Genomic DNA, 24,423 nt, shown 5'->3' on the forward strand with positions numbered 1-24,423 from the left:
TGCTATTGGCTGAGAGATGTTAGAAATGTCGTTTCAAAGTGTATCATTCACAATTTTCACAATGTTGCGATGGGGAAGGGGCCCCTGGAACACTCTGGGCCCAGGGGCCTGTGCACTTTTAATCCGGCCCTGAGCACAAATGCTGATATATGTCTTGTCCTCCCCCTGGAGGCTTTCCCTCATTCAGCAGCTGGAAAAACCATTGCTGCTGCTGGAGATGTTAGTCAGATCCAGTTCTCTAACTGGGAAGACAGACCACCCGAAAGCTGGGTGTTGGAGTTCTCTCCATGTTCACGAAGAGAATTTGAGTCTGAAGTGGAACTTCCTGATGAGTGGAAGTGGGTAGGGTTAAGTTCTCAGGAAGACCCCTGGAGAGAGAGAGAGAGAGAGAGAGAGAGAGAGAGAGAGAGAGAGAGACTCTCAGTGAAAGCGCAGACTTCTCTTGGACTTGCACGCGCCTTCAGCGTGTCTTTCTGCTTCTTTGGAGGGAGGAAGGGGTGAGGTGAGGAGCAGAACGGTTCTCGGTATTCTTCGCGGGCTTGAAACACCGGGTTTTGCTGAAGGAGACACTGGCGGACGCACGAGGCAGCTGGAGTGGATATCACGGAAAGAGGCGCGTGCCATTACGCATCGCGCAGCTCTGGCGCGGAGCGACTTTGTTTAAGAGTCTCTGTCGTTGCTGCCGCGTGGGAAGAGGAGGAAGAGAGGAGGCAGTCCGAGCTCCAGCTGCGGTCACACACCGAGCCAACACCGGGGGGAAGTTGTCGGGCAGCGCGCGGGGCAGCAGGCTGGATGTTAACTGGCTGCTAACAGGGAGCAAAGTGTTTTACTGGAGCGACTCCTCAGGATGACCCGTGGATAATCTTGCATTCGCCCTCTCTGTGGAATATGGAGTCCGTGATGGACTGTGCTACCACCTCTGTGCCGGTCTGATCAGGGGTCTTGGCTCGGTTCGGGGGTCCAGTCTGCGTTCTTTCACTCTAGCATGTCGGTGGAAAGTGAGTGAGAGACACCGAAGCAGACATAGAGAGAGAGAGAGAGAGAGAGAGAGAGAGAGAGAGAGAGAGGTGAAGCAGACCGGGCAGCGCGTGAGAGCGACCCCCACCCCTCCTACCACCACCCCTGGACCATCCTTCCATCATGACCTGTGGGATTACAGCTGGACGCGACATGATCCTGATTAACGTCATCTCTCTGATGTTTGTGTTGGGTGAGTGCATGCGCGCGCACACGCAGACTGACACACACTCAGGTGAGGGCAAAGGGTCCTCTGGCTCTCCTCATTAAAGCTTTAAAGCAGCGCGTGCACGATGCTGCAACCAGATCAGAACCAGATCAGAACCACATCAGAACCAGACCGGAACCAGATTAGAACCAGACCGGAACCTGCTTTTCTCCCTTCAACAACAAATCAAATTAAATGTCAAGTGTGAATATCTGCAGACCATCCTGGGGTGGTAGAAGTACTGAAATACTTAAAACACAACAAAATACCCGAATTTAATTACTTGCGTTTCTATAGTAACCTATGAATCAAAAGTAGTCTAAAATCTAACAAATATTTCCCGTGGGTCTTTTCTCCGTGTTATATTACAAGCTGCACTACATTAATAGTATATTCACTAAGCCTGAGAGCCTCAAACTGCTGTTAAATCAGATCCAGTACTTGTACTGGCAGCCAGCAGCACTAACTGGTCGTCGCTGTGTGTGTGTGTGTGTGTGTGTGCGTGTGTGTTGTGCAGTTATGTTTCCTCTCGTAATTCTCTGGTAATCTGAGCTCAGATCTGCCCACCTGAATTCCCTCTTTCCAGCGTTAAAGGCTTATCTGATCTGATCTTGTTTTGTGAGCAGCCTTTCACGTTGCACTTGTCGAGGAGGATCTAAATCTAATTTACAGTGCTGGGTGGATTAGGGCATTCTGTGGTGAGTTTAGTGTAAGCACCTGTTAAACAAATCCAGTAAAAAGTCAAATATTTTCTCCTTAATTGTGGAGGAAGTGCATAAAGTTTCATTAAACTACTTTAAAATGGCACAAATGTACAGGATTTTTAATTGTTTACCACTGGTATACAGAGTTAAATGTATTAATATTGTTTTGTCTTGTACAAGGTCACACATGTAAAAGCAGGAATATTAGGAGCAGTTGACCGTGTCGTCCAGCAGAGGGCGCTTATAGCCAAAATAACCTATCAGCTGATCAATAACCTTGCAGGAAGACATGATGAGAAAGTCATGGCACTGAGACTCCTGCGAGTTTCATACTGCAAATAACAACAACTGTACAACAAATACTAGGGTGCTTTCTGACTTTGTAAACAGCAGCTGTTTGCTTTATATGAAGTTAGAATATTCTGCTGCTGATGCTGTGCAGGTGAAACCAGCAGGGCACCTATTAAATCAGGATCAATTAATGTCAGGTATGGAGCTTTTAAATATAATTCCTAAATTAAATGAATGAATGTTTGCCTTCAAAACATTCTTCACAGAAAACCTGTAACATGTATGAAAACATGTTGCTCAGCATAAGATCCCGTACAATCTTCCAAAGTCTTACAGTTTAAATAACGTGCATGAGGCTTATTTAGGTATTCACACCAGGTTCATTCATTCATTCATTCATTTTCTGAACCACGGGGAAGCTGGAGCCTATCCCAGCCGGCTTTGGGCGACAGGCAGGGTACACCCTGGACAGCTCGCCAGTCCATCGCAGGGCCACACAGAGAGAGATGAACAACCACACTCACTCCTAGGGGCAATTTAGAGTGACCAATTAACCTATCATGCATGTCTTTGGATGGTGGGAGGAAGCTGGAGTACCCGGAGAGAACCCACGCATACATGGGAGAACATGCAAACTCCACACAGAAAGGCCACTGACCAAACCAGCCAAGGATCGAACCAGCGACCTTCTTGCTGTGAGGCCACAGTGCTAACCACTGCGCCACCATGCAGCCTCACAATAAATAATAAAACCATATAAAGCTTGTTCTTCCTGTATTGATGCCTTCAGATAGGTCTCAGTCTCTATTTATATGAGGGGTGTCCAAAGTGGGTCCTCGAGGGCCAATGCCCAGCAGGTTTTCCATGTATCGCTGTTCCAACACACCTGAGTTACCTGAAGCGCCCAGTGATCAGAACTTCATTGGCTGTTGGATCCATTTGATGGAAGTCAGGTGTGTTGGAGCAGGAATATATTGAAAACATGCAGGATTTTGGACCTCGCGGACCAGCTTTGGACACCCCTGCTCTACATGTTTGATTTTTTTTACCCTCAAAACTTTCATTTACAAAGCCAAATAAACTCCTTCAGATTCAAACTCATTTTACAGTGATACCGTTTGCTGCAACCAACAATTATTTTAATAGTTGACTAATCTGTAAATAATTTTTTCGATTAGTCCCGATTATTTCTGTCACGCCCACCATCTGTGCTTCCAGTTGACGCAGCTCTTTTTTACAGGTTCCAGTATGTTTTAGCCCACTCTTTTCATTTGCATCATATGAATGTCCCCCTGATTCCCAGTCAGTCACGACATTATGTCCTTTAGTAAGGTAAATAATGACTCCTGAACCAGTTGGATATTAAATTTAAGCTTAACAGCTTACTACTAATTTATTTTGAAACATTTAAACTTAGCTATAGTGTCATATCCAAGGTGTACAGAATTAGCCTCAAAAGAAAAGCATTCATTCATTCATTCATTCATTTTCCAAACCGCTTAATCCAATTCAGGGTTGCGGGGAAACTGGAGCCTATCCCAGCTGTCTTTTGGGCGAAAGGCAGGGTACACCCTGGACAGCTCGCCAGTCCATCGCAGAAAAGAAAAACAAAAAAGCTTAAATATTTTAACATCTTAATTTTTGTAGAATTGGATTGAAATGATTATTTACATCCTGAAAAAGCCTGTTTTGTAGGTAAACAAGGACCAGAATCAGAATCCAAACGTTGATCTGGATCACCACCAAAATTAAATCACTTTCAGATTTCCAACAACTCCTAAAAAATTTCATGAAAATCTATCAATAACTTTTTGAGTTATCTTGAACACAAACAGATAAACGCCGGTAAAAACATAACCTCTCTGGCAGAGCCAACAACAGCACATCAGTGCTCGCTAATGCTAACTTTACCATCAGGAAACCACTGCTGGAAACCACGACTCCGGGGTGCTTTCCTTCCAGATGCTCATGCATGACTGTCGTGCTGCCGTGGTACACAAACGCCAACAGACGACACATTTCACCTGTTTGACACTTTGTTTAGCGTGAAATATCTCCAGACTTTGGAAATAAGTTGTGCCGCCTTCAGTTGGTTCTTCGTTGTTTAAACAAAGACGCTGCACAAAATGACAACACTGCCCGCAGCACTTCCTGTGGTGCTTTGCATCATTTACTTGGTGTTTAGGGTTCTTCTACTGTCTGAAAAGCCGTGGTTGGTAAATGGCGTTAAGTTGTTTTATTAGCGAAGCCGTTACAGGCGTTTTATAACGCAACGCATCCACAATGAAATTCCGTGTCAATGAATTTTCATTGTCGATGTTCTCGACTTTGTTGACCAATTGTTGCAGCCTTATTAACAAGTGATACTTATACTAGTAGTGAAATAAAAAGGAATTTTACTGAAGTTTCTGGAAAACGATGCTTGCTTATAAAGATGTAAAGATGTGCTGTTGTGTTTGGCATCATTGTTCTGCATGAGATAGTTTCTTCCAAGCTTTAGCTGTCAGAGAGATGGACTCACATTTGACTGTTTAACACCATGGTATCCAGAGGAGTTCATGGTCCGCTTAATGAGTGCAAAGTGTCCAGGTCCTGTGTTGGGAAAATAGGCCCACATCATCAACCTTCCACTACCATGCTCTATGCTGATATACTTTCTGTCCAAACATCTTCACATTGGTCTGGTCTAAAGGACTTTGTTCCTGATGTCTTGTGGGTTGTTCCGATGCGGTTTTGCCATCTGAAGCCATGCTGCCTCGTTGTTTTTAGAGAATAGAGACTTTCTCTGCAACCCGTTCCAAACAAGCCTCACATGATGTGTTTTTCCCCAGTTGTTCTGTTATGACCTTTAACATTCACCATGCAAACGGAGGCCTGGAGAGTCTGGGATGTAACTCCTGGGTTTCTGGCAGTTTCTCTGAGCAGTACACTCTGACCTTGGCCTGAACTTTCTGGGACCTTCGCCACTGGGAAGCTGCTTTCCTTGTGAATAATTCTTTTTTCTGTAGAATGATGGACTCTGATAGCTGGGAAAAGACCTTATAAACCCTCCCAGGTTAATGAGCAGCAACAGTTGCTTCTCTGAGATCATTGCTCATGTCTTTCCTCCTTGGCATTGTATTAACACTCACCTGAATGTCGCAGATCGACTGATAATCAGTTAATTTAGTATATTTGAGCAGCATGGAGCTGCTACTGTGTGTAGATACCCAACAGCTCATCTTATTGAGTTTTCTGTTCGCTTATTGTGGATGTGGATTGGCTGTTGACATGTCAGTGGATTATGTCAAGAGCCAAAGGTTGAATTGACTGCATAATTGGACTTTTTTTTTTTCCCCACCGCCAGTGACCTTGAAGGTGAACTTAACTGGTGTAGTTTTAGAATTAATGAAGTCTCCTGCTGCATGTTGACTTCTTCTGTGTTTGCAGTTGCTGGAAGAAGAGTTTAAGAAAAAAAAAACCTCTTGTTTTTCTGGTAGAAATCCACATCTGCTGAGGTCAATCGATTGTTGTGTGGGTGCCTGTTCGGGTTTTGCCTGAGGTGCAAAGAGGAACAATGAGGTGGAGAAATGTTGCTGCTGTTTTTCTTTGATTTTTGCAGATTCTGCATCTTGATGTGCATTTCCAGCTGCTGTGCAGAGCCTTTGTGAAAACAAAAGCAAAAGGCCTAAAGGTAGAAAAATGTGTGGATTAAAAAAAGTTGCTATTAAATGATTTAAGGGCCTGAGCTTTTCAGCCCTGGGTCTTGTCTGTCAGGTCTTGATCCCAATTAAAGCTTTGTTACATCCTCCACGAGAAGCGAGAACTTTGTTCTTGTTCTTGTGACCCTGAGAAGAAAATGATGTCATTTTGTTCTTGCGGACAGGACCGAAGACAGGTCTGGATACATCAGGCTGGCAGAAGTTTTTTCTTGTGGAGCTCTGAAAAGTATTGTGTGACTGGTTGGACATTTGAGGTGGGCGTGGTTAACACGGAAAGCATGAAGAGGAAAGTTGCCGCTTTCGCGTTTTTGCTGATTTTTGCAGGTAAAACGGATTGTTTTGATTAAACAGCTGATTGAGGTGGTGAGAAAGTACGAATATTTTTACAACATGTGGCATTAAAACACACGGACGCAGCCGCGTGCACAGTCCACCCTTCCGCCGCTGAAGTTTCTCGTCAAGTATGAAACAACAGGGTTCATTGAACATAAAAACAGACATCGCCACCGGCACTGATCCCTCCCCGCTGCAGACGAAGCATCTCGTGGAGTATGAATGGACCAGACGAAAAATAATTTTTTTCTTTTTCTTGCGGCCTTGAGAGCAAGAACAAAGTTCCTGCTTCAGTCTGTAACAAAATTTAGTGTATGAAGCCTGAAAGCAACATATCTGCAGACACAAATCGGGGCTAAAAATGTCAACCCACTAACTGCGCTTGATTGGATGAAAAAAATATGTAAAAAAATAACTAAAAGTTGAGAGTCTACTGTTATTTAGGTCAAGTTATTGATATTTTCTTTTGACTGACTGTTAATTTCAGTTTTGCTTTTACTTAGTGGCCCAACAGGACAGAAGACTGTCTGTAAATAAGGATTGGTAAACCATTAACTGCCCTTTAATAGATTCTGTGCACACCTTGTTGCTGTGGCCATGGTTGTGTCTTAGCAGCCGTCAGCTAAACGTTCATATCACAGCCAGCAGAATGGTCTTATCTTGTCCCTGTGATGCTCAGTTAATTGGATTCCTCCTACATGTTTTTGTCTCTGCTGTAATGAAAGCTGTTTAACCAGCTGGCAAAGGCCACTTTCAGACACGCTGCATGCAACTGCGGTATCAGTGCAGTAAAGGTCCAGTCAGCTGGGAGTCACACTGCAGATATTGTAGCTGCACAGTGTGTGCTTTATCATCGCTGTCGTCCTTCCATGTTCCTGCTGTAATTGATGTCTCAGAAGTTGGGATAAATACTCAAAAATCACAATTTTTTTCACCTCCAAGTTAAAGTTAAACACACAAAGTGGAGAAAAATGTTTAACCATTATGAGAACAATGGGTAACCATTTAAAAAGGAGTGTGCACGACAAGGCCAAAAAAAAAGACAACAAAAAACACAAAAGGTTCTTAACCCGGTTTTAGTTTAGCCCAACTTAAAATACAAAAACTGGGGAGAAAAGTACAGTTTATTTTTTTAATCTTAACTTTTTATTTGACTCTTTGGCAAAATTTGAAAGAAAAAAAATATTTTTGATATATTGATGTCAAAATGGATGTGGTGTAATCTTCTGATTTTACTTCAGGGTTTGGATCAAAGTTTTTAAGAAACAATTATGAAAAATATCTCAGAAAATGCATGTATGAAATGTGATAGGTTTAGCTTTATAGGGTTAAACATTCTACCTTCTTTTCCACAACCACAAGATGTGGAAAAAAATGAGAAGCTACTTATTTTATCAGCTGGGGTTAAAAAAACTAATTGCCAGTCGAAAGAAAATCATACTTGCAAAAATTATCCAATAGGAGGCTTCTAGTTATCTGCTTCATTAAATCCAGGTGGCGAGTGGTGACTTAAAATTTTTTTGTGTTTGTCGTCTTGCCACATTCTTAGTCTTTGGAAAAGAATGGCTCACACTGGATACCAGAGGAGCTGAATGACTAAAGACTGGTGGCTTTGACGTCTCACATAAAGGAGACGTAGGAGTGGCACTTTGGTTGTCATGAAACTGCAGGGACACTGAATGCAACGCTGGGGCTGTTTTAGGTCTTTTTTTTCTGTCTCCATACATCCAAGTTGAGGTACAACTCAGTCCTGCAACATACAGAAGCATTTACATGCCACAGCTGTTGTGGCATGTGTGAGCAGTGGGCAGAGTGGGAGTACAGGGACCTCGTGGAGGCGTTCACAGACTTTAGTAAGAAGAATTGTCTTCTACTGAACACCACCAAGACCAAGGAGCTGGTGGAGGATTGAAGGAGATGAAACACCAAGCCTGCTAGACTGCATTGATGGGAAGGAAATGGAGACAGTTCTACAAGCACCCAGTTCTGGACCAGAAACTGGAGTGGTCTATCAGCTAGGGTGAAATGACCAAAATCTCATATCCGATATAGCTCATTTTATATCCTCATAATGAAATGCAATGGGTGGGAAAATCGAATTGAAAAATTGAATATCGGGATTTTTTTCATCACAATTTTCGACTTTATACAAATAAAGTTGAATTAAAATTGATTTTTCTTTTTTTTTTAACAAAAAATTGTTTTTTTTTTCAACTAAGTAAAAATAATCCATTATAACTTTTTTGTCATTTTTATTGTTTTTATTGACCTTTTTACTTGTCTTCTTGGACATCATAGCAGCAGAATGATGATCTGGCTACTGTATGGGTTTTTCTTAATTGAAATCAAGAAAAATGACGAGCAAAAAAAGTTTTGTAGTTTTTTTTGTTTTTAATCTACAAAAATCAGCAATATCAAAGAATTGTGAGAATCCCAATTTAAATTGAATCGATACCCAAAAAATCGGAATCAAATCGGGACGAAAACTTATCGTCACAACCCTATGATATACATAACAATATAAAATTGTTTGTGTAATGTTGTGTCCGTCATCAGTTATGTGTCAGATGTTGCTAGGCAACGACAGCAGTGATCTCCTTCCATCTGAGGGAACTATGGCCGTATGACGTTTCACAGGTAAATTCCTGTTGCAGTGTTTGGAGTTTATCATGAGCTTTCGCCTCCACAGGACGCTGCTTTTTCAGCTTTTTACTCGTTGACTCTATTCTGTATTCTGTGTTCTTTATCCTGATTCCTGCGCAGGTGATAAAATGAGTTAGTGGTGTCGGAGTCCGTTGTCGGCACTGTGAGTTAGTCTGTTGTCGGTTCCACGTCGCTCTTTTTATATCCAAACTGCATCCATGTGACAGAAATTTCCCTCTTTTAGGACCAAGCTCATCAGTTTGGGTTGTCTGGTCATCTTGTCGTGAATTATCCTGCTCTGAAACACGTCTGCTACCGTCTTCCTCCATGTTTATTTATATATTTCAACGTGCATGCTGTAAATCGCATCTTAACATAAAATACTGCAGTGAAGCACCTCATTGTGGTGTAAACGATACAGCCTCATATGAAACGATGGACATTTTCTATTGCCCAGCCCTACTGTCAACAGAAACACATCATACATGAAGGTGACAGAGTCGCCTCTTCCTCCTCATGTCCTTTAGTGTCACTCCAGATGTTGGATTACACTGTCATTTCAAGTGTCCTTTTCTATGCTGGGGGAGCAATACAGACAAAAACTGGAGGATACTGTCTGGATAAACTGGTAACAAAAGGCCAGTTCTGTGCTGGGAAGGACGCTGGATCCTCTTAGATTGGTGGTGGAGCAGCAGATAAGGAGGAACTACAGCGACTAATGGCAACACCCTGGCAGGACAGAGAAGCCGCTGCAGAGAGATGTTCAGGACATCCTTAGTCCCCGTTAGACCGTGCAACAGTGACTTCTAATAATAATAACGTAGGATGGAGAAATACACCTTATACCTGCCTAATCTCCGCTGCTTTACTTGTTTTATTCATTTAATCACTTATCTTACAGTAAATGGTTGAACTGTGAGCTGCCATGCAATCAGAATTTCATCTTTTTTCCTCACCAAAGACAAAAATCTAATTTTCTGTTTCAACTGAATGCATCATAATTCAGAACTGTGAGAAAAGCAGTAAAAACACCGAAGTCGAGCCGCTCGACGCAGCCTGACTCATCAAACAGAACTGCAACCTGTCGGTAGGAGATCCCACCCCCCTCCTGACCCTCTGCTGTCTTCCCCTTTTTTTTCTCCTGCAGATGTGTGCGTCTGCGAGTCGCAGCTGGGCCCCCCCAGCTGGAGGGAACCTCTGGACTGTGTCCGAGCCTCTGAACTGTGCAACCAGAACAGCCAGTGCAGCTCGCGCTACCGGATCATGCGCCAGTGCCTGTCTGGGGGGGACAAGGAGCGCAGCACCATGCTGGCCTCTAAGGAGTGCCAAGGGGCTCTGGAAGTGCTGCAGGACTCGCCGCTGTACGACTGCCGCTGCAAGAGGGGCATGAAGAAGGAGCTGCAGTGCCTGCAGAACTACTGGAGCATCCACATGGGCCTGACTGAGGGTAAGCATCTAACAGCGAAGCCTGTGGAGAGCTAATTAAACCTCCTGTTGTGTGTGAGAGTCTTTTCTTTCTTTTTTTCTGTGTTTTGTTTTGTGGGTTGCCACAACTTTTTTTGAGAACTTCCCATCTGCTGAGGCCAAAGAAGAGTCATATTGATTATTGTGTGGGTTTGATTTTGCCTGAAGTACAAAGAGGAACCAAGACATTTTTTTTTTCTCTTATTGGTTTTTAAAGGTGAACGGCAGTCAATTTTTCTGATTTTTTTTTCCATATTCCATATCCGTGTAGGTTTCCAGGCATAGTTTTGCACATTTGCTCATGTTCAAACTGCAGCATGATGCCAGATTATGCAACACTTGACTGATTGAATTCTATATATCTGTGCACGTCTCTTTTTCTCCTTTTCTTTGGTCTTTCTTGCTTTTTCGGAGCAGATTTAATAAGAAATGGGGAGCCAGATGAAAGGTGGCGAATCTGAACTTTCCAGTGAAGCTCCAGGTGACCTAGTTTTTTTTTTTTATATTACAGCACTGTGAAAGCGTCATGTGAGCTGATCATGCAGGTGTGATCACACATCCAAAGACAATGTCTCTTTGTTTGGGCCATACAACCAAAATGTCATATCCTGATATCGCTCATTTTATATCCTCATAACGATATACATAACAATATCTCATTTTTTGTGTAATTTTGTGTCAATTAGTCACAATCAGTTATGTGTCAGATGTGCTTGTTGCATTGTTTGCATCTGGAGTTCATTATGAGATGTTTCGCCTCCACCTGACGCTGCTTTGGCAGCTTTTGCTGCTTTTACTCGTTGACTCTCTGTATTCTTTGTCGTGATTCCTGCACAGGTTATAAAACAAGTTAGTTGTGTTGCGGTCCGTTGTTGGGACTGGGAGCTGCATATTTTACAAACATCTGTTGTCGGTTCCACATCAGTCTTTTTGTATCCAGACCACATCTGTGTGACAGAAGGAACAAGCTCATCGGTTTGGGTTGGCTGCTCATCTTTTTGTAAATAACCCTGCTCTGAAATGCCTCTGCTGCCGTCTTCCTCCATGTTTGTATATATATTGCAGCGTGCCGTAAGGCACATGTTGACGTAAAATCCTGCAGTAAAGCACCTTACTGGGCGTAAATGTTAGATCCTCATATGAAACAATAAACATTTTCTATTGTCCAGATGATATATATCGTCATATCGCCCAGCCCTACTTTAAACTGTCATCTTATGGACTCTGAGAAGGATTCTCTGAAGGATGCTGAATGGAGAGTCGAATGTGACGCCTTCTCTTCAGGCTTACTGGGAACCATTTCTCCACCTGCTAACCAGCTGGTCAGCTTATACAGATACTTTCGATAAAATTCAATGTATATAATTTTTGGACTACGGGAGGGCAGAGACATGATCTGTGGTTCTGTGATCCCTTAGTGTGATGGGATCAGGTGACATTTTTACAGAGCAGTAAAAAAAAAAACGGTCACCTGGAGCTGCTGTTGGCTTCACTGGAAAGTGCAGGAATAAACATTTCTTTCTTTCAGCGTTGCCAGACGATGGAAAACTGGAGATACGTTCATTTAATAATGTAAAGATGTGTTATCTGAGTGTAAAAGCGGAATCTTTCAATATGTATTTTGGGGATTTATGGTTATAGGACTGTTTTTGAATTCAGATGTTGATGGTTTTTGTGTGCTTTTTAGCTTCATTATGTTATTAAAGCAGATTAGAGTGAAATAAAATAATTTTCAGATCACATGGATTGTGCCTAAACATAGGCGTGGAGCACATTTTCTTGTTTTCACGTGATATATGAAGAAAAAAAAACAATGCACATTGTCTCGGACCCTCAGAGTTTTAAGACGTTTGCTTTGAGTGACATAAATGTCAGGAAATGCTTGAAAACCAGTAAACAGTTCGCAACAAAACTGCATTAAACTGATCCAAGGTCTGATCCAGTGATGCTTAACGCAGACCAAAGTGTGTGTGTGTGTATATGTGTGTGTGTTTTTGAGGTGGTATACTCTCCCCCCCCCTGCAGTGAAAGATCAGCTGCTTGTGGGAACTTGGACACAACAAACGAGGCTTCGCACAAACGCTGTGTTTTCAGTCACCTGGCTGATGCCTGCGGCTGGTTCACGTCCCAGTGCTGGTTCTGCACTCGGGTTCTGTCTGTGTCAGCACCGCCGTCACGCTTGCAAACATGCGCACACATATACATACACACGAATGCAGCCTGTTGGCTGGCCTAGTTTGGGTCTCAGCAGTGGCAGAGCTCATTAAGAGCCCCTCTCTTTGTTCTTGGTTCCACTGAGGATCCTCTGTGGAGCCAGCAGTGCTCACACAGCCACTGCGTCTCACACAGGACCCACATTTAAGCCAGACAAAGTTGCAGCGTACACAAACACAAACAATCTGGAGCACAATAGCTTCAAGAAGACAGAGTGGTGCGTTCAAGTGTCGCAGCGCTTTGACATGTGTGTGTCTGTGCAGCATGGTGTGTTTGTGTGTCACAGTAACTGAATGATTTACTGCTGCTTTTGAATTGTGTGTCTTGGACCTGTGCTGAAGTGTGAGTGGTTGTTTGTCTTGCTGCCTCTGTGGTGGCACGGTGATGGACTGGACCCGTCTGGGGCATGACGGCAGCTGGGATAGGCTCTAGCCCCATGTGACCCCCCCCCCCCCCCCCCCCCCCCCCCCCCTCCTTTGTTGTGGGCATCATGTGTTGGTGTGTTGCAAACAACCGACATTGCTTTTGTCTATAATGGTGCACATGAACACACCACAGATGACAACTTCACTGACTAAATGAAGAACAAAGGGGGCAACTGATGCCTCTCAGTTGCCACCTTGGAAACAGCTGGATGAATGAATGGAAAGAGAATTATTTAATCTATGTGTGTATTCACATCAGGATAGTCCGCCAGACTCGGTCCGATTTGGGATTCGGCTCAGTTGGAGGGGGTTGTATCAATGCGAACCGAGCTGTTCACGCTGCACTTTGGTCAAACCAGTCAAACCATTAGAATAATATATCCCCATTCCCACCAGAGGTGGCGCTGCACTATTTTTTAGCAAAAGAGGAAAAGACCCACCTGAAGAAGAAAACTGTTTTCTCCACCTGTGAGTTAAACATGGAGATGAAACTATGGCTGTTTTGGGTTTTTATTGTGTCTTATGCAAGTATACTGCCGACGAGGCAGAGGACCCTTAACACCATCGCTATGGATTTACCCACAATGCAATGCTACACAGAATGCAGGAAGTGACTCTGTTTTGTAGTCCGCTTCCTGTGTTTGGTCCGCTTGATACGGGCTGAGACCTGCGTTTGTAGGTGGACCGAGTCCGCTTCTTTGATCTGAATCAGAATTCGTTTGGCGCATTCACGTTTTTCCAAACAAAGCGACTTTCCAAGCAAACAGACTGGGATTCAAATAAAAAAGGCTGATGTGAACGTGCCCTTAAACTCCACCAGAACATGAAAATGGGGTTAAATGGGAGAAAAACATCCTCATGTCTCCTCTTGGAGAAAGTTTAGAAACCGTTTTTCTTTATAGTTACTCGTGCACGACTCTTTCTGTGGCGTTTTTGTGCAGCACATCACTGCAGCGTGTTTGTGTTTCAGCTCAGCAGTAGGTAGCGTTATGAAACTTTCACTTAGCGCTGTGGGACGCTGAAGACTTCCTGATGGGAGCTGTTGGGAAATTTTTTCAAATCTTCAATGGCACCAGGTGATTTTCACAGCTGCAGATGGTTTTACCCTCTTTCATGCTGCCCACGTATTGAAATGAAACAGTTGTTATATTTTAAATATAATTTGAGTTTGACAGACAAATGGTTTTCTGACAGAAAATATTCTCAAAGTTACACAAAGAGCTACACTCCGGTGCTTATTGCAGGAAATGGATAAGAAAAACATGAAGAATTCTTGTGTTATTCAAGCATGAATGTGCAAAACCTTCAGCTTTTCCAAAACAAAATACTTTTAAGTAACTTTACTGGTCATGCGATGCCGATATGTCCTGATGGTGAAGCTGAGGACTGGTGCTTTACCAACACTAGGTTTGTAGATGAAGACGATGCTGTTTATAATGAGTATTAAACCTTCAGCAGTCAGAACAAAAGCACGACAGCTACAAAATGCCGTCTGAAACTTTCTCTGTATTTTTATCTTCCAAGCTGACAGACTGTGTTGTAATCTGTTAAATTGGGACGAAACAAAAGTTCTCCAGACTTTCACAAGATTCTCTTTAATTTTGGAAAATGGCTGCTTTTCACTCAGTCTTTGACCATTATCAAAGCGATTTGCTTTTTGGGGTTTAAATAACATTGATTCATGTTTCAGCGAGGCATGAAAAAGGTTTCTAAGTAAAGGCATTAATCAGTGTTTTGTTTCCACAAATACCAGGCAACCTGGCAATGAACCCAGTTTAAATGGGATCTTTAGGAATGTTTTTACTTGCAGCTTGACACAAAGACATCGTTTGTCACCACTGCTCAGCATCACACACTTTATAGATTCATCATCCTTTGAAGTTTTGATTTATTGTCTCTTGGTCACAATTCTAGATGCTTTGTTGAGTATTTACCCCTCTTTTTTCTTCAAAAGCAACGCTATTGAACTCGTATTTTCAGGATTTTTTTTGTGTTTTGGTAACTCCTGAGATTGCTAAAGGCCCATTTATGTTCACCTAAGTACGTAAATGTGGAAGTGTGTTTCAGATGGCAGAATGTCGTCACCCTCATACTTCCACGTTTTATATTCTAACAGCACCTCTTCAAATTCTCCTGCTAACGTCAATATTTTAGATGCTAATGTTGTTTTCCTCAACTTCTTTTTTTGTGTCATCTTCTTTAGTTTCTTTATATTTGATGGTTTCTGCATCGTCTTCTTCCTGTTTCTCTTCCTCTCTGGTTTGTACCTTTCGCTGGTTATGTGTCAGTCATACAACTTAACATTGATCCTGTTATTTTAGGTGGTATTGCGTTGTTTTCTCCACCAAGAGATGGCTAGCTAAACTTTTAAAAACAGACCAAATTACACAGGTAACCGATGCAGGAAATGGATTAGACTGTTCTTCTCTGTATCCGTCTTCTGCACTGAGCACAAATTAACCTTAACGCTTTAATACAAAATGTATCATATTTGATACATACAGTTTCTGAGACATTTTGCATCACTCAGTGGTAGAAATTTTACAAAAAACCCTGTTGTAAGGCAAGGCAAGGCAAGTTTAGCTGTATAGCACCTTTCATGTGCAAGACATTTCAAAGTGCTTTAAAAGAAAGATTAAAAGCATTACAAATAGTGTAAAAACAAACAAAAAAGCATAAAAGAAAACACAAATAGCTAAATTACAATAAAATGATAAATTATATTAAAATAATGAAAAACAGAATTAATTAAAAGTTGTACACTGAGATAATGGTATCCTGCACCTTGGTGGATTCCAAAAAGTAGAGGACTTCACTCCAATTATTTTTATTTATTTCCTGGTAATAAGTAGTAAAAATTAGATTTTTTTTGAAGAGTCAAAAAAAGACTTTTCTCCCCAGTTGTTCTTAGGTTGGGCTTTAAAGGGATAAGTCAGTACCCGCACTGCGTCCTGTCTCTTCTCTGAAGTCTCTCCAGCTTATAAAAGTCAGTTCAACTTGGACTTTTCTTTACTCTTTCTCTATCCTTTCCTCTCTTTCTTGTCCTTGTTTCTTTAAATAATATCCTGTGGGGTTTTGTTGCACAGCATGTGTGTTGATATCCATACGCTAGCATAAGATGTGATGTCATATCGTAAAACACAGCTGTCGCGTGATGCTCGGAGCTGGAACATAAAACTGTGGAGTGTGGTTTTTCACCCTCAGGACACTGCAGGGCAACGACATCTCCTGGAATGTGCATCATAGTAATGTGTACCATCAGAAGGAGTCAGTTTAAGGCTGGGAATGTAGAGATTACGTAATGCATTCTTTATCTGCATGGACTCTGTCACCAAGCTGATGGAAGTCCCAATTCCTTAAAGGAGGCAGCCGGACTTCTTTTTCTGGTTCATGTCATTTGTTTAATTTCTGATCCGAAAGAAACTTTAGTTTGAATAGAAGCCTTAATCATCATCCGAGTCCAAAACACTGCTGCAAAGCTCTTCAGTGGAACTGCAGCACCCATACTTCCTGTTTTATTATTGTTTCACTGTCAGTAATTTCACTTCTAAGTTTCACTCTCAGGGCTTTGCGTATGCAATCATGGTCATGAGCTTTCATCTTTTTCACGGAGACGGTTATGTTTGTTTTTAATCTTTTTTTCTGTTTTCTTATTGCAAGATGAAGCAAACTTTAATAGATAAATAAAGTGATTGATTAAATTTCCACAACTCTTTAACAGGGATGTTTTCAAAGGGTACATGGAAATGAGTTTACACTTCAGGGTTCAGTCACGAATCTCAAAACAGTCAGAAATGATTTGAAGGTGGTGTCTGTCTGCGTGCAGATGGGCACAATACATCTGTGTGACTACAAAGAAGCTTTCACATATTTCATCCGCTGCCTTATTAATTACATCACACTTGTGATGGGTTTATATACGTCTGGAACAAATTGTTCTCTTGCAGTTTTAGTTTCCAGCTATATTTTTTTTCTTTCATGTGACAATGAACAAAAGAGTCTTCTGCACTATTTGTCGGCAGCCTCTCGTTTGAGCATTAATATTAATAAGTCAGAAGAGGATTTGTTGGCTTTTCGGCTTAAAACTCCGAAAAGAAGCCAGACAGGAAGAACAGGTGAGGCTGAAATAATTCTGAAATAAGTTTCTGTGTGTCCGAGGTTGAGCAGGTGAAAACCGCGCTGAGGCTGGATTTAGGAGAGGGATTAAGGATTCAAGATGTACAAAGCTGTGGTCAGTATTTGGAAGCAGATTAACTGCAAGTTTAAGCATTTAATAGTATTTTCTACTGAGACTGTTTATCTTAATAACACTTTTTCAAACTAGTCATACTAAGAATTTCAGCCAGAAAATATTTGAAGATAAAAGCTAAATTATGAAATCTAAATTTTGTGTAATGACTGGTTCAGTAATTGAGATTTAAACATTTTATTCGGTAATATGATTGACAGCAGCATTTAGATGTCATCATGGAGAATTTTCTACCCAGTCTCTTTCTGGGAGACCCTCTGGGAGGGAGCAGCTGGGCGGCTGTTTACGGGGGGAGAAGGACACGAGTAATGAGCTGAGAAACAGGAAGCAGGTTGTGGGTCAGTCTTCAGCTAATCTTTTGCAGAATTGTTAACATATTTGCTTTCTCAGTCACACAAACAACTAAAAACATCTCTTACACTCCGTCTGGTTTGTCCTCCACGAAACACCATATGGATGCATGATACGGGATTTTTGGCTGATATGCTGACACTTCTTCAGTACTTTCCTGTGGACTCTGTTATGTTGACGTGTTGACAAATGGCTATGGATCAAGAAGCAAACAAAAACAAAAAAGATAAAATGTTGTTATCGCTTTCTGACACTTTTATTGGTTCATTATTACTGCATCGCGCCTCTGTAGCATCTAATAATGAGACGCTCCAAAAATGGATCAATTTCTAATGAAACAACATAACTAAATCAGACAGAGAGGCATGAAGTGCTGCAACGGCTGAAGAAAACAACGACTCAGAGGTACAAGCAGAAAAAATAGCCGTGGAGGCAAGTAGTTGTCGTAGAGTGGTGGTGGTGTGGACCCAATGTCAGGAGTCAGACCAGATGCTGAAACAAGATTTAATTCTCAGACTGAACAGAACAGAAGACAAGAAGGAGACGCCACAGGATGATCTGACAAACAAAATTTATAATCAGGGAGTATAAAAACAGTGAAGGAATAACGAGGAACAGGTGAAATGAATCAGTAATTCAAACCAGATGAACAGGAATAAAATGGGCTACAAAACACAGGAGAGTTAAATTACAAAATAAAACAGGAAAGAACAAAATACAAAGTCCAAACTACGTCGCCCAAATGCAGGATGGAAAGGCAGGAGACAGAGGAATTGCCATCCATCCATCCATCCATCCATCTTCTGCCGCTTATCCGGGGTCGGGTCGCGGGGGCAGCAGTCTAAGCAGGGAAGCCCAGACTTCCCTCTCCCCAGCCACATTTGCCAACTCTGCGGGGGGGATCCCGAGGCGTTCCCAGGCCAGCCGAGAGATGTAATCCCTCCAGCGTGTCCTGGGTCTTCCCCGGGGTCTCCTCCCAGAGGGACGTGCCTGGAACACCTCACCAGGGAGGTCCAGGAGGCATCCTGACCAGATGCCCGAGCCACCTCAACTGGTTCCTCTCGATGCGAAGGAGCAGCGGCTCTACTCTGAGCCCCTCCCGGATGACCGAGCTCCTCACCCTATCTCTAAGGGAGAGCCCGGCCACCCTGCGGAGGAAACTCATTTCAGCCGCCTGTATACGAGATCTCGTTCTTTCGGTCACGACCCACAGCTCATGACCATAGGTGAGGGTAGGAACGTAGATCGACTGGTAAATCGAGAGCTTCACCTTGTGGCTCAGCTCCTTCTTCACCACGACAGACCGGCGCAGAGTCCGCATTACTGCAGACGCCGCACCGATCCGTCTGTCGATCTCGTGCTCCATCCTTCCCTCACTCGTGAACAAGACCCCGAGATATTTAAACTCCTCCACTTGAGGCAGGACCTGACCCCCGACCCGGAGAGGGCAATCCACCCTATTCCGGCTGAGGACCATGGTCTCAGATTTTGAGGTGCTGATTCACATCCCAGCCGCTTCACACTCGGCCGCGAATCGCTCAAGCGAGAGCTGGAGATCAAGACCAGATGAAGCCAACAGGACCACGTCATCCGCAAAAAGCAGGGACCCAATCCTGAGGCCACCAAGTCGGATCCCCTCAACACCTCGGCTGCTCCTAGAAATTCTGTCCATATAAGTTATGAACAGAATCAGTGATAAAGGGCAGCCTTGGCGGAGTCCAACCCTCACCGGAAACGGATCCGACTTACTACCGGCAATGCGGACCAAGCTCTGACACCTGTCGTACAGGGACCGGACAGCTCGTACAAGGGGGTCCGGTACCCCATACTCCCGGAGTACCCCCCACAGGAGCCCCCGGTGGACACGGTCGAATGCCTTCTCCAGGTCCACAAAGCACATGTAGACTGGTTGGGCAAACTCCCATGCCCCCTCCAGGACCCCAGAGAGGGTATAGAGCTGGTCCACTGTTCTGCGACCAGGACGAAAACCACACTGCTCCTCCTCAATCCGGGATTCGACTATCCGGCGGACCCTCCTCTCTAGGACCCCTGAATAGACCTTACCAGGGAGGCTGAGGAGTGTGATTCCCCTGTAATTGGAACACACCCTCCGGTCCCCCTTCTTAAAAAGGGGGACCACCACCCCAGTCTGCCAATCCAGCGGTACTGCCCCCGATGTCCACGCGATGCTGCAGAGGCGTGTCAGCCAGGACAGCCCCACAGCATCCAGAGCCTTAAGGAACTCCAGGCGGATCTCATCCACCCCCGGGGCCTTGCCGCCAAGGAGCTTTTTGACCACCTCAGCGACTTCAGCCCCAGAGATAGGAGAGTCCACCCCTGAGTCCACCAGCTCTGCTCCCTCATGGGAAGACGTGTTGGTAGGATTGAGGAGGTCTTCGAAGTATTCCCTCCACCGACCCACAACGTCCCAAATTGAGGTCAGCAGCTCCCCACCTCCACTGTACACAGTATTGATGGAGCACTGCTTCCCCCTCCTGAGCCGCCGGATGGTGGACCAGAATCTCCTCGAAGCCGTCCGGAAGTCTTTCTCCATGGCCTCGCCGAACTCCTCCCATGCCCGAATTTTTGCCTCGGCAACAGCCGAAGCCGCATGCCGCTTAGCCCGCCGGTACCCATCAGCTGCCTCCAGAGTCATACAGGACAAGAAGGCTCGATAGGACTCCTTCTTCAGCTTGACGGCATCCCTCACTGCTGGTGTCCACCAACGAGTCCTGGGATTACCGCCACGACAGGCACCAACTACCTTACAGCCACAGCTCTGGCTGGCCGCCTCAGCAATAGAGGCACGGAACACAGCCCATTCGGACTCAATGTCCCCCGCCTCACTCAGGACATGTTCGAAGCTCTGCTGAAGGTGGGAGTTGAAGCTCGCTCTGACAGGGGACTCAGCCAGACGTTCCCAGCAGACCCTCACAACACGTTTGGGCCTGCCAGGTCTGACCGGCTTCCTCCCCCACCATCTGAGCCAACTCACCACCAGGTGGTGATCAGTTGACAGCTCCGCCCCCCTCTTCACCCGAGTGTCCAAGGCATGTGGCCGCAGGTCCGACGATACGACTACAAAGTCGATCATTGAACTGCGGCCCAGGGAATCCTGATGCCAGGTGTACATATGGACACTCTTATGCTGGAACATGGTGTTCGTTATGGACAATCCATGACGAGCACAGAAGTCCAATAACAAAACACCATTTGGGTTCAGAGGGGGGGGGGGCATGCCTCCCAATCACTCCCCTCCAGGTCTCACTGTCATTGCCCACGTTCCCCCAGCAGAACAATGGAGTCCCCAGAAGGAGCACCCTCCAGCACTCCCTCCAAGGACTCCAGAAAGGGTGGGTACTCTGAACTGCCGTTCGGTGCATAAGCACAGACAACAGTCAGGACCCGTCCCCCCACCCGGAGGCGGAGGGAAACTACCCTTTCATCCACCGGGGTAAACCCCAACGTGCAGGCACCAAGCTGGGGGCCGATGAGAATGCCCACACCTGCTCGGCGCCTCTCACCATGAGCAACTCCAGAGTGGAAGAAGGTCCAGCCCCTCTCGAGGGTACTGGTTCCAGAGCCCAAGCCATGCGTCGAGGTGAGTCCAACTATATCTAGTCGGAACCGCTCAACCTCGCGCACAAGCTCAGGCTCCTTCCCCACCAGAGAGGTGACGTTCCACGTCCCTAGAGCCAACTTCTGCAGCCGGGGATCGGACCGCCAGGGTCCCCGCCCCTTGCTGCCGCCCAGCTCACATTGCACCCGACCCCTACGGCTCCTCCCGCAGATGGTGAGCCCACGGGAGGTGGGGCCCATGTAACCCTTTCGCCCCATGGGCGAAGGCCCGGCCACCAGACGCTCGCTCTCGTACCCCACCTCCAGGCCTGGCTCCAGAGGGGGGTCCCGGTAACCCGCGTCCGGGCAAGGGAACATTCATGCCCAGGCACCCAATAATTTGGAAAAATCGGAATAGAATTGGGACAAAAGCATATCGTCACCGCCCTGATATATATGTATATTCTATTTTTTATTTGCCAGTTTGGCAAATCATGATGAAGAGGTTCAGTCACTGTTGCTGTTCAGACACATTGTATTTTGCTCCTAAATGTGGAAAAATGTTCCACTTTCACTGTGTACAAGACATCGACAACACACTGCTGTAAGCAGGTTGAATGTGCTGTTTGACTCCATTAGGAGGCGTAGGACACTCGGCTTATCTCTGCTATGTCATATTTTATGATTTAGACACAAAAATCTCCTGTTTTTTCTTGTAATTCTGTGCACTGATGGCAGAAAGCTAAATTTCCTCCTTGATTTGTGTTTTCTAACTGCAAATATTTCATTCAGGAGGCTGTGAAGGAAAAATGTGAATCACAGAGAGACCACCGAGGAAAAAAAACTAATATTCTGCACATCTCACTGATGGCGAGTTATTCATCAATTTAGCCAACCGCCAGCAAAAAAACGGATGGAGCAGTTCTCTGGAGAAGCGTCAGGACAGACTAGGTACTGGTGGAGCAGCTGCAAGACTGCATGCACACATTTTAACAAGTTTTATGAGAGAAGAAGAAACCTCCAGAGTAGCGGCAAAGTAAAGGGACAAAGGAGGCAGAAACTGTGGAAAACTTCACACTAAGAGATGTAATAAAACTGTTGCAGCATACGTGGTTATTTTTGGTCATAAAACTTCATTAGTGGCATTTTTTTTATGTGTCTGATATGAAATACAGTTTGGCTGAAACATTGGATGAAATGAGAAACATCTTTTTAATTAAACTGTGAAAAATGTCCACAACAAACATCACTGGCAGAAGTATTTATAGCAGGTTAATTCATTCCAACTGGTTCCTCTTGACTTTGAAGAGCTCCTTGACTTTTCCTGCTCTCTCATTATCGCTGAAGGAGCTAAACTTTTCACTAACTTCATGAAATTTAATCAAAATTTATTTGAGTTGCCTTGAAATGACAAACAGACTTGTGATTTACACAAATTGCTTAAAACGAGGAAGAAAGAGCAATTCTCTGGTGTGTTCTGAGTCCACGTGGGAAAGCTTGTTTTCCCTTTGAAACCAAAAATGAAAACTTCAAACATCCATTTGTTTCTTCAAATCGTTTTCCAAAATGGAAGCTAATAAACAGTGAGGTTCTGTTTTTGTTTTGGCATGTGACACAGATGTGTGATCCACAATTCATCCCTGATGCGTGGACGTTCAGTCGACCACACATCTAAAGCACTGCTGAACTCATTTAATGATTGTAAATAAACTCGGAATTGAGATGCCCTTTCTTTGGTTCACACCTTTGTAAGACAATTAAACAGATTTTCTTCTTTTTTTCTATTTAATTTTTTTGACAGGCAATTTAACTAAAACTATGAATAGAAACTGCTTCAGCAACAGTTACCACGGTGATCAGCAGCATTTTCCATGACAGGTACCTGACTTTCAGCTTGGGAAGCTTCTTCTATCCTTGTGGGTATGAGATAAACTCCACTAAACAGAAGGACAAGGAAACTGATTAAACATGGAATTAATTGCATATTCATCAGGGCTGGGTTTATGCAATTAGCTCCACGAGATGACGGAATCCCGGGGGCAAATAATAAAAAAAAAGCGTTTGCGAGACTCCAGCCTTGTGGACAGTTTTGCTGCGAACAAAACGCCCAGATGGAAAAACCTGACTGTCTTCAAAAGAAAGGCTTCCGTGGATGTTACCACTTCCAGTCAATGCCAACACACACGTTTTGACCAAGCGGCAACCTCCAGCAGTTAAAAGGGAAGCCTATGCGGAAGTGCATAAAACTGCAGTTCCCCCCCTCATCCACTAGGGGCTGCAAAACAGAGCAAATCTCCATAGACTCCCATGTTAAAAAGACCAACTTCACAGTAGAAATAAACATGTTTACAACCTGGTTCAAAAATCCATTTTAGGTTCAATAGGTCAGGTTTACCTTCATGACAACTGTGGGTGAATGTTTTTGTAAGTCGCCTGTTTAAAAACAATTAAGATAGAAATTTGGCATATTTAGGGGCTTTTGATTGACAGGTACCCGATCTCCCGCTTCAAGTAAGAACATAGAACAACCGCGGTATTTAGCCGGTTGACAACGTGACTTAGCTTTAGCCCGCTTACCTCTGTTAGCTGGTTAGCTCCTGTTATCTCTGGGTTAGCTTTTAGCTACAGAAAGCTCGAAGTTCACTCGATGCCAATCATTCACCATGCCTCTCACAGCCCCCCCTCTCAGCTCCACCTCTTTGCCCATATTTGTATTTTCCGTTTTCTCCAGGTTAGCTCGGTTAGCTCTTAGCTACAGGCAGCTTGGAGTTTGCTAGATGTCAATCATCCACCATGACGCTTTCAGTGCCCCTCTCAGCTCCACCTCTTTCCCATTTTTGTATTTTCTGGGTGAGACGACACGCACGCCCCTGCCAAGATGGCGATGGTAAGAACCGCCCACCGAGCTTCAATTCAGCTTTTCAGAAACCTACGGGTGACGTCACGGAGGCTCCATCCTTCTTTTTATTTATAGTCTATGGTTTTAACTTGAAAAAGCGCAATTTCCGGGTGATGACCCCTTTAAAAACAATTTCCAAAGATCACCTATCGTTCCTGTTCTAGGTTGTAGTATCCATGACCTTGCCGGGAACTAGTGCTGTCTTTGATATGTTGTAAAACCTTTTGGGACTTTTTCCTGGATTTTTCAGCAAAACATCCTGATCATTTACATGGATGAATACTATAAGTGGCCCTATCTCTCAATGATAAAGAGTCTTTCAAAAAGATTCCTGGATCCAGGTGGTGAGATTGAAGGAGTCTACAT

General features: G+C 44.1%; 1 protein-coding gene across 1 annotated transcript in view; it reads left to right on the forward strand.

Annotated features, from left to right (window-relative positions):
- Positions 1-1,140: 1,140 nt before the first annotated feature.
- gfra2b (GDNF family receptor alpha 2b) overlaps positions 1,141-24,423 on the forward strand; it is a gene marked incomplete at both ends in the record, with an annotated part of 156,029 nt that continues 132,746 nt past the window's right edge. Inside the window, 2 exons of the mRNA XM_079256998.1 lie at positions 1,141-1,210; positions 10,045-10,344. Coding sequence (XP_079113124.1) covers positions 1,141-1,210; positions 10,045-10,344 — 370 coding nt within the window. The remainder of the gene's footprint in view (positions 1,211-10,044; positions 10,345-24,423) is intronic.

The sequence above is a fragment of the Telmatherina bonti genome, assembly GCF_933228915.1.
Source record: "Telmatherina bonti genome assembly, chromosome: 17".
NCBI lineage: Eukaryota > Metazoa > Chordata > Actinopteri > Atheriniformes > Telmatherinidae > Telmatherina > Telmatherina bonti.